The 15,338-nt window shown below is 49.2% G+C and overlaps 1 protein-coding gene across 1 annotated transcript; it reads right to left on the bottom strand.

The window, feature by feature from the left end:
* Positions 1-2,691: 2,691 nt before the first annotated feature.
* Positions 2,692-7,384, bottom strand: LOC119357073 (pentatricopeptide repeat-containing protein At4g01990, mitochondrial-like). The gene is made up of 2 exons (XM_037624058.1): positions 6,863-7,384; positions 2,692-4,184 (listed from the first exon to the last, which is right to left on the bottom strand). Exons 1-2 carry the CDS (start codon positions 7,319-7,321, stop codon positions 2,991-2,993), a joined length of 1,653 nt encoding a protein of 550 aa, XP_037479955.1. The 5' UTR covers positions 7,322-7,384; the 3' UTR covers positions 2,692-2,990.
* Positions 7,385-15,338: the final 7,954 nt, after the last annotated feature.

The raw sequence follows: 15,338 nt of genomic DNA, 5'->3' as shown, positions 1-15,338 counted from the left end.
TTTTTATTTACTTCGCATATTAGATTTGTCTCCAGTCAAACTTTGTAAACTTTGACCAAATGTATTCAAAAAACTATTAAGAGCAACTCCAACGGGACGACCCAAACGGACGCGCGCTTTGTCCGCTTTTTGTCCGTTTGGGTCGGCCAGGCGGACGCCGGTGTCCGCATTTTAAAATGGGTCGGCTTGACCGCCCAACGGGGAGGCCGACCCAAATATGCCGGCGTGGGAAAAAAATAAATTGCACGAAGTAAACATAATTAAACATAAAAGTGGCCGGTCAAACGCCGGCCAAAGTCCACCTACATCTAATAAATATTAAATAAAACATTAAAAAAAGTCTGCGCCCGCCTGCTGCCGCCCCGCACGCTGCCCTAGACGTCGTCAGCCTTGCCCTTGCCCTTGCCCTCGACGCCGCCGTCGTCGGTGAGGTCGATGAAGACCGGAGCAGGGCCAACCCACCCGAACGCCGCCTGGTACGCTGCCAGGGCAGCCTCCTCCGGCATCTGCTGGGGCGACGGCATTGCGGCAAGCCGCGCACGCTCCTCCTCCTCCTCCTCGAGCCGGAGCGCCTCCGCGTCGCGTTGGAGCATGGCCTCGTAGCGTATCTGCTCCTCGCCGTCGACCTGCTCCTGGCGGAGCCAGTGCTCCTTTCATTGCTCGAGGTGGGCCGCCTCTTCCTCCGGCGTCGCGGCGAAGTGGACGGGAGGCGCGCTCACCCACTCGCGGTACTGGCCCATCCATGAGTTGGCCTCCTCCGGCCAAGTGGGTGGAGGCGGGGAGCGCTTACGCGACGGCTCCGGCTCCGGCTCCGGCTTGGGCTGTACAGGCGGCGACGGCGGAGGCGGCGGCACGAAGAGCGGGGTGTGGACGGAGTCCCCCGCCGCCGACAGGGTAAGGGCTTGCTCTAGCCCATCCCATTGCGCGTCCTCCTCGATGCGGCTAGCCTGCAGCGCGTGCTGCAGGGCCTCCTCAAGGGCGGCTTGGTACTCCGCCTTCGCCTCCATGTCCTCTGACTCTACCTGCGGGGGCGGCGGTGGAACAGCGGCGGGACGACGTCGACACCCGAGCGTCGTTGCTCCTCGTGTTCGAGGGCGAACCAAGCCTCCCAGTTAGGAGAGTTGGCGGCGTACTCGGGAAGCCGACGCTGCTCCGGCGTGAGCAGCGTGCGGCGCCGACGCACCTCGTCATCGTGCGCCCGTTGGGTCCACGGAACCGCCGGCACCGGGATCCGGTTTGGATCCAAATGCCAATGGTGCGGCAGCGTCATGTCGGGGTAGGGGAGGGGGTGCCTGTACTCCCAGTGCCACCGTGCTTGGTGCACCGGGATGTGTAGGCGCCGGCGTCCAGGGCGGAAACGCGCCGGCGGTGGAGGGGGAGGGGGAGCACGGGATGACGAGGTGCCGGGGGTGCCCTTCCTCTTGCCATTGCTTTTGCCGAAGAGGCCCATGGCGCGCGCTAGGGTTTGCGGTCGCCTGCGACGAAGCAAAGGAAGTGGTGGGGGCAGATGTGAACGGGAGAAGTGGATGAGGCCGACCCCGCCGCACGCGTGGTTAAAAAAGAACGCGCGCCTGGCTGACGCGTGGGCCCGCTGTCGGTGGTCATCATAAATAAGATGACCGGTGGCGGTTGGGTGGTCGCCAGATGGGGACGCGGCGGACGGCGAGGAGACGCGCGGCGCGTCCGCTTCGCGTCCGCGCCGACGCATTCCAGGCGCAATTTTGGGCCGGAACTGGGTCGGCGCGGACGCCGGACGGACACGATTTGAGTTTGGGTCGGCGCGTTGGGCCGCCACTTTTGTCCGCGCCGACCCAAACGGACGCGGGCGGACGAAATGGGTCGCCCCATTGGAGTTGCTCTAACATCCACAATACCAAATCAATACCATTAGAATCATCATTCAATATATTTTCATACCATATATATTTGTTATTGTGAAAGTTTAGATTGTTTTCGATAAGCTTGGTCAAAGTTTATAAAGTTTGACTAAGGTTAAATCTAATATGCGGAGTAAAAAAACCGAGGGAGTAGTCAATAACTAGGACATCAAAAATTAATGATTGCCATCTCATCTAGCCCACCAGGTTAATGGTATATAACCACAGCTGGTAGTTACATGTTTATCTCTCTCTCTCTCTCTCTGATTCCACAAGGGCAAGGCTATATATGGCATGAAACTAAAGCGGAACTAAAGGCTATCAACATGGAACTGAAGGGCAAAAACATAGAGCCCATGCTCAGGCCATCAACGCCTAACAATTGCGCGCCTTTGCTTCTAGCCAGGTCTAGTCTCAATATATGGGATGGTTTTAGCCCTTGTGAAATTCGATAATAAACGATAATCAAGTTAGTTTGTCTACTATTATCAATATATTTCACATCAACTCTTCGGTGTTACAAGAACCAAGGAGATGATTGCAAATTTGCAATACAGATCTTTCCATCTGCTTTCCAGAAAATCTACTTGTAGTACTGTTTCTTTTTACAAGGGTGTATGTAATTTTGTTTCGTTCCATTACTTGTGTTGACGAATATTTAGTCGGATTACACTTTAGAGATATACGCTGTCTTTAAGTATGGCACTAAACAAGAGAATTTCAACTAAATATTTCACGGGCACTGCTACTGGTGTTGACCCTCTTTGTTGATAAACATGTAGTCCACAGAAAATCCTCAGATTGCCCATTAAAGTTAGTACAAAATTAAGACACTTATTTTGGAACGGATGGAATAGTTAGTAGCTTCAACATGAATAATTCTTGTTGCCATCTTCAACATGTATATAACCAGCTTGTAAGGAGGGTACATGTTTATCTCTGATGCCACAAGGGCAAGGCTATCAACATGAAACTAAAGGGGAACTAAAGACTATCAGCATGAAACTAAAGGGCAAAATCATAAAGCTCATGCTCAGGACATCAACGCCAAACAATTAAAGGGCGGGAAAGGTTGTTTCGACAACGGTGGGACGCAACAGCACGCCTTTGCTTCTAGCCAGGTCTAGTCTCAACCTGGTCTTCTTCCATCCGGTGAATGATAGAGGATGGATTTGTTCTGCCTGCAGCTACATAGGTCCGGGACAGGGCATCACGAGCATCTGCGTCGAGGCACTCCAGCTTCTCAAGGCACGCGCAGAACGACTCCATCCCATCCACATCCTTCGCCTCCTCGAAATGCTTCAGAAATCTCTTCACAAACTCTGGCCGCGGTGCCCAGTTTGGGGTATTGACTATCTTCTCTGCGTCCCTCCAGACCTGGAGCGCTGCATCGGTCCTGGATTTCTCCAGATAGGACTCAGCGAATATGTAGAAGGTCATAGGATCAGAACGGCCTTGGGCCATGGCTGCCTGGCGGAGAGCCTCGGCTTCGTCTGTCATGTCCTTGGCAAGGTAAGCTCGAATCATCACGTTTGGTATCCTCATGTCAAAGCTCTGTTGAGTGAATTCCCACTCCTGGAAAACCTGCTGCATGGAGTCGAAATCGTCTAGTTTTTTCAGAGATGAAAGCATCACTAGGTAACTTCTGTTTGAACATATCTTCAATTCTGACTTCAGAGATACCCAAAGCCTCTTGACCTCGGACAAGTTGCCGGAACTGGCATAGAGGGAGAGAAGATTATGCCAAGCAAACATCTCACCCTTGTCCATGACTTCCTCAGCTTTCTTTAGGGCCAATTCCGCCTTGTCAAACTGCCCCACTTTATTGTAGTTGTTAGCCAGCACAGTGTACAGGGACCAGTGAACTGGAATTGACTTCTCCAAACCTTCCAGGAACTTCTTGGTGGATTCTAGGCCATTAACCATAATATGGCTTTCTGTCAGGATGCAGTATGTAAAATTATCTGTTTGTATGCCATTTCCTCGCATTTCTTCAAATGTTTTGAGGACTTTCTCTGGCTGGCCTGCCTTCAGGTACAAGGACATCAAATTCTTGTACACCAGTGTATTCGGAACGATGTTCATGGTTCTCATCTTTTCATACAGTTCCAGACCTTTCTCTGGCTTGTGTTCTGCATAGCAGTTAAGCAGAGAGGAATATGTTTTCACTGATTTATGCATATCCGGGAGACTCAAGAAGTATTCTTCGGCAGCTTCTAGCCCATTCACTTTGCATACAAGGTCAAGCCGCAGCGCATGATCCCCAGGAAGCAAGTATGCCCCACGAGCTTCCATCCAGTCTATCAGCTGTAAACATACAACATGGTCAATCGTAATACAGTGAACATAAGTTCCCTTTGCTAGAAAGGGGGCTTCAGATAAATACTTAGATGTAAAAAGAGAAAAGGTCCATATGGAACTATTATATACAGAAGTACACACAACTCCAAGAGAAACACAACTGGCGATTTCTGATGACATACAAAGTTTAGAGGGGTTAAATATAAATAAAAGTAGACTTTCGCGATAGTTGAAGACATGGGTATTTTTTTTAATATAAAAATTCCAAATCCGATTTGCAGCATGATTCCGCATAAACCAAAGATGTAAAACTGATGCACTACTGGCATTTTTAACAACCCGACCATAAAAATAATTTCCATCATACTAGTCAGAAGATATACTCACCAAACTAAACTAAATAGATAAAATTCACAGATGAGAACTTTTAGCAGCAACTTTTGGCAAGAGTCATTCCATATGGGTGGTATCAAGCTGCGGATGACCGCAACTTTCCATCCACAGTTGGACATTCAAACTGAGGTGGTTAATCGTGTGATGACGATGTGATTTCGCTGCCTAACTGGAGAGCGCCCTCAGCATTGTGCTAAGTGAACCACCGACTCTTTTATTCAATGAACGAGGAAAGGCAAAGGTAACTGCTATTCATAATCAGACGAGGGGTAAGGATGAGTTTATCATGGAAATAAGGGAAAGATTACTGCAAGTTCAGGCTGTTATGAAAGACCAATATGACCAGAACCACTGTCAGGTTGACTATGATGTAGGCCAGCGGGTTTGGTAGGGGCAACCATAGCAGGTGTCAAGGAGACAGTGCAACCTTTTATGGACCCTTAAAATTTTGGAACGAACTGATTCAGTGGTCTGTCATTTTCGATTTCTGTCTGTGCCAAGATACATGATGCCTTTCACGTGGCTCTGCTCAAGGAGTACCAAGGAGACCGTGCTAATGTGGTTGTGCCCCTCCCAGACATTCTGCATAGGCAAGTGCTTCCTACCCAGACAAGGTGGTGCATACAAAGTCGAACCATGGACAATGTGAGCTCCTGGTTCAGTGGAGAGGCACAGCAGCAGCTGACGCAATGCCGCTCCCAAACTCATTTCCCACTGAAACTGATAACACAACAAGATCCAGAGGGATACATCAGAGATGGCCTTACCCAAGCCTCCAGCTTGAAACCAAGGCTCTGCAACCAAAGCTACAAAAACATTACTTGCAACTTAAAAGTTCGTCTCCCAAACTTAAAAAAAAGCCAACAACTTACAGGGAAAACCGGCAGAACAAAGCAAGGTACCAAAGAAAGAAGGTAAAGACGCCGATCATAGCTCAGGATCCCCTGTTGCTCTCCACCAGTGGCACCCAACCCTGATGTCGCCCAAATCCCTCACTGAACAAAGCTGGGTATCGAATCAACAAGATAAAGGTGCAACGTGGGAACTGCTGGAAGAACTTTAATGTCAGTATCTGAACATCCAACTCGAGGATGAGTTGATTCAGAACGAGGGGACAAATGTTGTGGACACCTTTGGGGCAAGTCCTACCAGAGTCAGACTCATCAGCAAGGATCAGCGCTGGCAGCATCACAAGAATTGGAAGTGGCAGCAGGCGTGTAGCCATGTTAATTAGAGAGCGTGTCTTACTTAGAGTCCTAGTTAGAGTTTGCAAGTCTGACATATTGACTTGAGCCACCGAGTTGTACTAGTACTACTAGCTAGTCAGTTCCTACCCTTATTAGTGAAGGGTGTAGGTACTAATACAAATTCAAGTCCATATAATTGTAGGGCAAGAGAGAATAGTGTCCAAACACAGGAAAGTTTCAGAGCCTCCTAGATTAAGCCAGGACAACTCCCAAAAGCAGCCTGGAGGGTGAATCTTTGCCTCCATGCTACCCCCTGAGGTCTGATCCTCGTTCCCAAGATCATCGTCTACCTTCCTTTACCCAGTTTCGAAAGACATGCCATAACTGCGGGGTTGGGGTGGGGGTCAAGTGCCACAAAACAAGGCTTATCAGAAATCAGATTGAATTTTTATTGGGAGCATGTAAACTCAATGAAGTAGTGGTAACTGGATGAATAAATTACTGGGTACCTGCGCAGATTGCACAGGCAAAGAGACCAATGGTGAAGACAGACACTATAACCATTGTGATCCTCTCTGCAGTGTATGTTAGTTGTTGTTTATTGAACAGCACTCCTCTCTGCAGTGTATGTTAGTTGTTGTTTATTGAACAGCACTTGAGCTAAAAGTAGCCCCGGGCATCAGCATTTTAAGGTAGCAGCTGAGAGACAGCTAATTTAGACTATCATCTTCAGAATCTATTTCCTATACTCTACTAATTGGTGCAACATTTGGTACCACTAGACTGAGATTCAGTTGGTAACAACTCTTTCATGGTATACTTGTAGAATTCACACCACTCCTTTTCATACATATTAAAAATAAAGTACCAATTGAACTTAACCTATGTCAAGGTGGCAGCTGAACCAGCAGTAATAACAGAATAAAGTTTCAGGTTTTCTGTCGCCAAAATCTAAAACCACACTTGTAGTCAGTCAAAACCCTTGCATTTCAATCACCAATCCACCTGTAGATAGCCGCGTCGCCTGTCCTGGATCCAGGAACCGGATGGAGGCGCGGCCACATTGGAAACGGGAGGGGGGGTCGGTCGGTCAGGCAGGCTTACCTCGAGGGCGCGCCTGTGCTGTCTGAAGTTGCGGAGCTTGCGGACGTAGAAGAGGAGCTGGTGCTCGCAGAGCGGCTGTCTCTCGCGGAGCCACCGGTCGAGCTCCGCCGCCACGCATCCCAGCGGCGCCGCTGGGGGCAGCTTCGACAGGCGTCTGTACAGGGGGACCCACGCCACCCGCAGTTCCGGGCCCCGGCGAAACTGCGCGTGCACGGATCTTGCCGGGGCCGGCGAGACGCGCCGCAGCGCCGCCTCGGCCGCCGCCCGCAGCATCGGCGATTCGGGGGAGAACTCGGGGAGTTCCGTTCGGAAACCGACCGCTCCTCCGGATTCTCGACCCTGCGCCGCACGAGGAGCGGAGGAGCCGCCGCCGGGTGGGGCCAAGGGAGCCGCCGCCGGCGAGGAAAATGGGCGGACGCGGGGCGGCGGGAAGGAACGGAGGAGTGCGGCACGCGCCATGGGCTTTCGGCCCACCAACCGACGGAAAACCTAGCGACCTCCGCCGCACGCGCACGCGGACGGGAGGGGACGATATGTCTCGCTTCCTTGTTTTTTTAACCCAACCTAAATACCTAATCAAGCATGACGGTCAATCCCATATTTTACGAGGTTGTCATCTTCGAAATGCGAGATTTCAAACTCATGAACAATATTACAAATAGTAAACGCCAAGGAGCCATATATAGTTTCATGTATAATAGCATCATACCTGGTTGAACTTCCCTGCTTCAAGCCATCCACCGCCACTTTGCAACGTGAGGCGGTATGAATCCGCTGAACATATAATCAGCAACGAGAGCAATGCTTCTCTAGCCGCAAGGGGGCGATACCTTACTCGTCATAAAATGCTGATTTATTGAAGCCTGCTATGAAACCTTCGGTTCATGAGGGCTTGCTTGGGCGCATCATAGACGGTGCATTCTAAATCTCAGCATCAGTTAGAGGAGCACACAATCTCTCATTCATAGCTTCAGTCACCTTAATCTCAATTGCACAAGTGACCACGTATGGCCTAATGTCATCTTGGGCGGTGAAAATATATTTTTTATAGAAGTCGATAGCCAAGACCTCCATCTCTTTATGATCTGTCAAAATACCTCCATCCTCCCGAGCCAGAGACTTTTGTTTGTTAATTCCATGACGTCCTTTTGCACGCGCATGAAAATATGCCATATTGCGATATCCTTTCCAATTTAAATTGGATAGGAGCACATTGCAGAGCTAATGCCTCTCCCCTCGATAATAACTATGAGATTCTGCGCATCAAGCTTTTCTCCGTTCTCGACGGGCCACAAGCCACGGATTCTCCTCTTAAGTTTTCAAGCCTGGACCTCAAAGTTTTTAACTGTTTTGAGCCAGATCTCCAGTCCTAGGTACCCATGCATTTGCCACCACACCATCATAACCATCATGTCTAGTCCATGCATTTTTTGGCTGGTTTGTTCTCTGTATGCCACCACTCTGAGCTCTAAACCGATATAAGCGTTCATACACAATGTCTCTGAATCCATCCATTTGCCATTCCTCACAACGATGACCTGCAAATTGTTCATGAGCCTCAAGAATCTCATTAAAACCCTGGGCACAGAGCCAATGATAACCATAATCTCACCTCAAAAACTTGAGCAATTCCCGGCTATTTTTCCCCTTATATCTTGCCGGCCTTCCATAGAAACCGGTGAACCTCTACCCCTTCTCCCATAGCTTTTCATTCCGGATCACTACATCGATGTGGGAGTTGCTAAACCATTTTAGGCTGACCAACCAGTCGTTGTTCCACAAGAGAACCACACACACCAAGTCCAACACTCTTAACAGCGAAATCGTTAGAAAAAACCGCAGATCTTGAGCTATTGCAGGAATGGCAGGGCGCGAAGCTCGATTCGGAGTCACAGGCCTCAACACTGACGTTCACCGGCCAGGTCTCTCTAGGACGAGGTCCTCTGCACATTTCGTTTTTTGTTTTCTTAGGATTTCCGCCAAATATGCATTGAATCATATACTAGTACCGTGAGGATGCAGTAAATAAACGGATACTGCTTTCTGCCAATGTCTCGTTATTATTGGTGTAAAAAGAACCGAGATGACTGCTGTGGACCTTTTTTCAGAAGAAATAAGGGAATTTTTTGCCTCATTTCAATACTGAGATCTACTAGGATTATTATTGAGTAAAAGTATGAGGTTTTTACCCCATTTTGATACAAATGTGCCAAAAATGAAGCAACGACAAAAAAATTATGGTTGCAGCATAATGTAGAAACCAACATGCAGAATTATACTGGGGTCTAGTGGCGTTTGTCAATGTCGAGCAAATGTAGAAACCATCATGCAGAATTATACTGGGGTCTAGTGGCGTTTGTCAGTGTCGAGCAAACGTAGAAACCATCATACAAAATTATACTGATTCATAGCTTAAAACCTAATAGATGAACATGTGTCAGCTCAGTGCAGTCTAGCTTTTGAAAAGAAAAGAGAGATGAACATGATTGCGGCTTTTGGATCTTTCTAACATCCCAACCCTAATGGCAGACCCAGATCGCTCATAACACGAGGCTGAGAATGATCCTGCCTGCAACCCATTCTCTGTTCTGAATTTCCTGTTGCATGACTGAATATCATCTTATACCTCCATCCCTCAAAAAAAGATATACCATCCATCCCTCCACTGCTCTAGTTTGAAATTTTATACCAAGCTTATAGAAAAAAGGTACTCCATGGAATGGTATTCTTTTTGCCAAGTTCACAGAGAAAAGATACTCCGTGGAGTATCATCAATGTTCAAAAATACCAAATCAATATCATTAGATCCATCATGGAATGGTATTCTTTTCATAGTGTTATATTTATCTGGTATAGTAGATGTTGAAAATTTTCAATGTAAATTTGGTCAAACTGTACAGGCAGGACTAACACGCGAAGTAAAAAAAGAACAGAGGGAGTACTAATTCCTTCCAGCGCTTGAAATCGTCAAGTAATAATAATACTTGCACTGCCGATCAGTCATCTCGCAACAGTTGCACAGGACGATAGAAGCAAACAGGGGGCAAACGGTGAAAGCTTGAAGTCCCAGCTCAGCTGCCAGTCTTGTTCGTAACCAGCGAGTGACCAACACGCAGCACAAACCAAGAGACCAGCACAACACATCAGGCAAATGAATGAACTTACAAAAGGATCTGAGACTAGCTATCACATCCAAAAAGGCAAGCAGCCCCTCCAGCTGAAGGACTTGTTGCCCTTGGCCGCAGCCGTCCTCCTCGACACCCTGGTACCGGCACGTCCCTCGCCTCCTTGCACGCCTTCTCGAGCTACGCCACCCGCCCCTGCACCCTCCGGAGGTCCATCCCCAGCGCCTCCTCGCCCACCACAACCCGCCTCGGCATCGTTGCCGCCGGCGAACAAGGGGTTTGGAGTTTGGGTGGCCGCTGCGAGGACGTGCGCTTCCACGCCTCCATGGTCGGCTTCTTGTAGTTCAGGCACCCGCACAGCGCCCCCCTCTCCCCGGACGTCAGCATGGGGTTTGGCTGCATTGCACAGGGTCACACCATTACATTGACACAAGCCAATGCTATTTTTCACTTGTCTGACAGTTTCACTTAAAGTTGCACACTACCAAGGCTGAAATCACTCTATTTTATGGTGTACAACTATTAGTCTTTAGGTTAAAATATCTTATATATGAAGTGACCTTGAGATTCGAATGGTTCTATGTTGATTGAAAAACAATAGTAATGTGATCAAGGTTTAATAATGAAATTGCAGGTAACTTATGAATAGAGAACCTGGTATCAAATCCAGCAATTCTGTACTCACAAATTCAACCAAGTTCTGTAAAAAAAGAATCTTAATGGTCTCAATCATGCAGCAACCAAGGGCAATTGTGTAGTACTCTAATTTGTGTGTTTCCATGCTTCAAAGGAAGGACGCGCATGGGAAAGAAATTACAGGAAGCACAGACAAAAAGGATAGGAAGATGATTAAAGGAGGAAAAAATAAATAACATTTGCACATAGAAAGCACCAATGGCAATCCGGTAGAAGGTTACTAGGTTCCATTGCAACAGTAGGCTAAACAAAGGTGATATCTTGGTTGTAAAATTATCAGAGTTCAATACCAAAGAGGATACATTCTAAAGACTAATGGCAGCATGAATCACAAAAGTGCACTGCCAACAGGGGAAGATGCAAAAAGGTTTACATTAGTGTGCAGGCAAACAAAGTTGGGTTTTTGACAGAAAGTACTGATGTAAATCACTACGGGTGAATTTGCTTTTTGTGCGGAACCTTAGTAACTTACTATAGATGAAATAAAGTGCCCCAACATGTGGAGCTACAACTCAAGATAGATGTCATGAAGAGGAGATAAACATATGCGTGAACTGAAAATAAATTGGGATTTCAAAGGAAAGGAGGTACGTATTATTTTGCATGACAAATATTTTGTTTAGAGGAGATAAATGTTGTGATCATTTGAACTGTAAGCTGTGTGACAGTGATATGAAGGGAAGCAGGTTTCTGGCATTCAACAGAAAGCTTACCACTTGACACTGTCGGTGACGCTAAGGGCATCTACAATAGAGGCGCTTAGAGCAGACGCTAAGGAATAAAATCCTAGCCAATCTGGCAACCACCTGTTTCAATCCCAGCATCGGTCGGCATCAGGCTGGCATCGCTGCCATAAGAGGAGTCGGGCGCCTAGGCCAACTTGTTGTGCACTGTTGATTTTTTTTAATAATCCAAGCGTCTATTTTAAGCGGCTGCGTGTTGGAAGCTCAGGCTTTTGCGATAGGTGCTTAATGAGATCTCACTCTTTTCCCTCTTTAAGCGCCTGGTTAAGAGGCTGTGCATTGTAGATGCCCTAATAACGACGATGGGAAGTTGCAATATATGTGCGATGGTTTGGGCAAAGAAGCGCACACCCTCTCACACTGTAATGTGTTGACGTCCAGCGTGAAACCACCTGACTTGACCAACGAGTTTCCACACTGATATAGGAGCAAGTGCCTCCCCACTGCACCCGTGAGCAAGGACCCGGAATCCAGCGAGAATGTCCTCTTCTCCATCTGCCACTGGGTACAAATCCCCGCATTGTTTCGCCAAACCTTATATTTAAGGCGAGATGTGTCGGGCTTAGAGCATCTCCAACAGCCGCGTTAAGCGCCGCGCGTAAAAAACCTGTTCACCGCGCGCGCTGCGGCTGGTTTTGTGCACCCGCCTGCGCTGGCTCCAGCAGCCGTGCTATAATGCAGCGCGCGCGCGCCGCTCCAGCAGAGCGCAAAAATACAGCGCGCGCGACTCGCCGGGCATTTTGCATATATGATATTTTGGAAAAAAATGAACATGTGAAATTTGACACAAACAAGTTGATGAATAAAAGTTCATGCCCACAAGTTCAAAATCATGCCCACAAGTTCATCCAACCAAGTTCAAATGCAAACTAAAGTTCAAGACATGAAAGACATATCAATCTTCATCTTCCTCGTCTTCGTCTTCGTCCTCATCTTCCGAAGACGACTCTTCCGCCTCCGAAGATGAATCTTCCTCCCTCTTCTCATCACGCACCGCATCACACACCGCATCATGTGAAGCTCCGACGATGTTGGCAAGATCTTCAACGGCATCTTCATGGGAATGTGTGTGAGAAGGCACATCGAAAGACATTGCACCCATGGCGGCCGGAGGTGCACCCATGCCTCCCATGAGAGAAGCAAAACTCATGCCTCCCATGGCGGCCATAGCGTCGGAGGGTGCTCCCATGGCTCCGAAGCCACCCATGCCTCCCATGGCGCCGAGGCCACCGCCACCCATTGCAGGAACCAAGGCTCTTTTTTGGATCAAGACTTCTTGTTGGGCAAGATTGACATACTCTTTTTGCGCCGCAGTGAGGTTAGATGTGTCCAAGAAGAATAAGTGCTTCTCCTATTCCAACAACTTAGCTCGCTCCTCGTTGCTCACTTTCCTCTCCTCCAAAGCCACCTCTCTCTCCTCGGCCGCCACCCTTCTCTCCTCGGCCGCCAACCTCCTCTCCTCGGCCACGGCATCTTGGTTCCTTGCCATTTTCCTCACCTCATTGGCTTCGACCCTTGCCTACACAATAGCTTCCATAGCATTTTTGAGCTCATCATCTCCTTTTCTCTTCTTCTTTTCGGTGTGCGCGTCCATGGGTGGGTGGCAGGGCGCCGGCGCCGGCGCGCGCAGGGTGTAGAACGAGGAGAGGAGAGAGTGCGGCGCGAGCGCTCGAGTGTGCCGCGCGCTGTAGCTGGCGCCCGAAATACGCCGCGCGGGTAAGTGTTTTCAACTGCACGCCCAACCCGTTATAGCGCGCGCGCTGGAGCGACCAGCCGCGTTGCGCGCGCGCTAAAACGGCCTAATTTGCGGCGCGGCGTTAGTTTAACGCGGCTGTTGGAGATGCTCTTAGGCACAAACATCCGGATCATGCCTTGGCCTGCCTCCACGATGGCCACATCATCGCCCGAATGTCTGGCACCGGGTGGGTGGTCGGCCATGGAGAATTCCATCCTCTGAATGTCAAGCACCAGCAATTTTTCAGTTGAACCTGAAACCCAGTAGAAGCAGCCATGGGCGTAATGGCGCGACACGAACCAAAACTTCCACGTCGATAACAAAAAGCCAGGTAACGGCTCGCTCCGACTCAGGGTTTGCCATTTCCCTGTGCCGGAAGAGAAAACAGCGGCCACGAGTTTAGCTTCAAACAGCACCATCCAGATCACCCTGAATGATGTCCCCTCCTCCTCCGTGGCAGCTGCTGCCTCCTCGTCGTCGTTGCTGGGAGGGACGAGGAAGGTCTCGGCGAAGCAATGCCCTTCTATCAGGAGTTGGTCAACGACCGAAGCGGCTAGGTCATCGGGGATTGGGGGAAGCAGGAGACACCGCCGGTGCAAGGGGTCGCACACCACCATCTCCTTGAAGAGGGCTTCCAGCCCATCACCGGCGTCACGAAGGCGGGATCTGTCGAGGAGGACGCGGCCGTCGCGGACTTCCCGCACGGACCAGTTCCGGGCGGGGGCGGGGAGGAAGGCGAAGGAGAAGTCGGCCGCGAGCGCGACGGCGCTGGCCGCCGGCGCGGAGGGGTGAGGCCGGACGGCGGGGTGGAAGCGGTGCTGCCCTGGGTAGAGGAAGCCGAGGAAGGGCGGGGGGTGGATCTTGCGAAAGCGCCGGAGGAAGGAGCGGTCGGCGACGAGGCGACGGAAGGAGGGGCAGGCGGCTGAGGCGCGGATGAGGTCACCTGGGGTGGGGAGGCGGAGGAAGATGTCTACCAGGAGCTCGTCGGGGATCGCCGGCAAGGCCATCTTCCGGCCGCTCTCCGGCGTCGGTGCTGGCGGTGGCTGTGTCTCACGAGGCTGTGTGGGCTCAGCTTTTTTTTTTTTGAGGGATTGTGTGGGCTCAGCTCATCTGCTCGGTGTGTGCTGCTGGGGAAGTAAGCCCACGCACGGTACAAATGGGCTGCAGAATACTAGTTTGTCGCGGGCCGAAAGTAAATGGATTAGTTTATTTTTCAAAAAAACGTGAATAAACATAGAGGACAGAGATTGAAATTTCAGAAAATATCGATAATAATAATTATTATTATTATTGGCACCAAAGATGCACACGTTTTCTATGTGTATGCAAAATTTCGTGGCGATTTGACAATGAAGGAGCTCTTGGCCAAAAAAGGGTTTTGAGAAAAGTTCAAGATTTTTGATTTTGGACCATTGATTTTGTTATTTACTCCCAAGATCCTCCGATGTCAAATCACCACTATATTTGCACGCCCATAGAAAACTTGTTCAATGTTTATGTAAAAAAAATCAGATTTTTATATTTTGCTTTTTTTTCTGATTTTACTATTCGCCCGAGAGCACATGAGCTTGTAATCAGCTATGGGTTACCAGTAAGTATAGCACTTCACTATTCATTTACCCAATTAGATAAAAAAAACTACCATATATCTTCAATTAAGAATTAATTTTTTGGTTGCTTAACTATGACGTGATGAGGAGTGGAGCAGCAAAAACTTCGGGCATGTACCGCGTGATATTGAGAGGTTGCAAACTAAGGTATCAAGTTTGCAACAAGGTAATGCCAAAAGGTTGTTAATTAACCAGAAAATGAACGAGCTTGATGAGGGACGGAGAGAGGGAGGGAGGGAGGGACCTAGGAGAGAGGGAGAGCCGAAGAGGGGATACACCTAAGATACCCCACGCGACGTGGCTCCAGGATACGTGGTGCTGGGGAGCCGACAACGACGAAGAGGGAAGACCACACACGACCGTCGATAATATTGAGCCAGTCATGGCTAGATGCACCGGAACGCCCAGACTCGACGCCCATCTTTTGGAGTCCTCACGTCGTCGTCGTTGTATATGAGCGCGCAGCCCAAGCGCCGCCTGCGGCACCACGCCTTGATGGCTCATCATCAGTCACTTTCTCGGTGACGAGATAGCGACGTGGATGCCAAGGACAATGGAAAGGATCAA

Source organism: Triticum dicoccoides, chromosome 2A, assembly GCF_002162155.2.
Source record: "Triticum dicoccoides isolate Atlit2015 ecotype Zavitan chromosome 2A, WEW_v2.0, whole genome shotgun sequence".
NCBI lineage: Eukaryota > Viridiplantae > Streptophyta > Magnoliopsida > Poales > Poaceae > Triticum > Triticum dicoccoides.
Note: the sequence above shows the minus strand (reverse complement) of the source record. Positions and strands in the feature narration are given on the sequence as shown.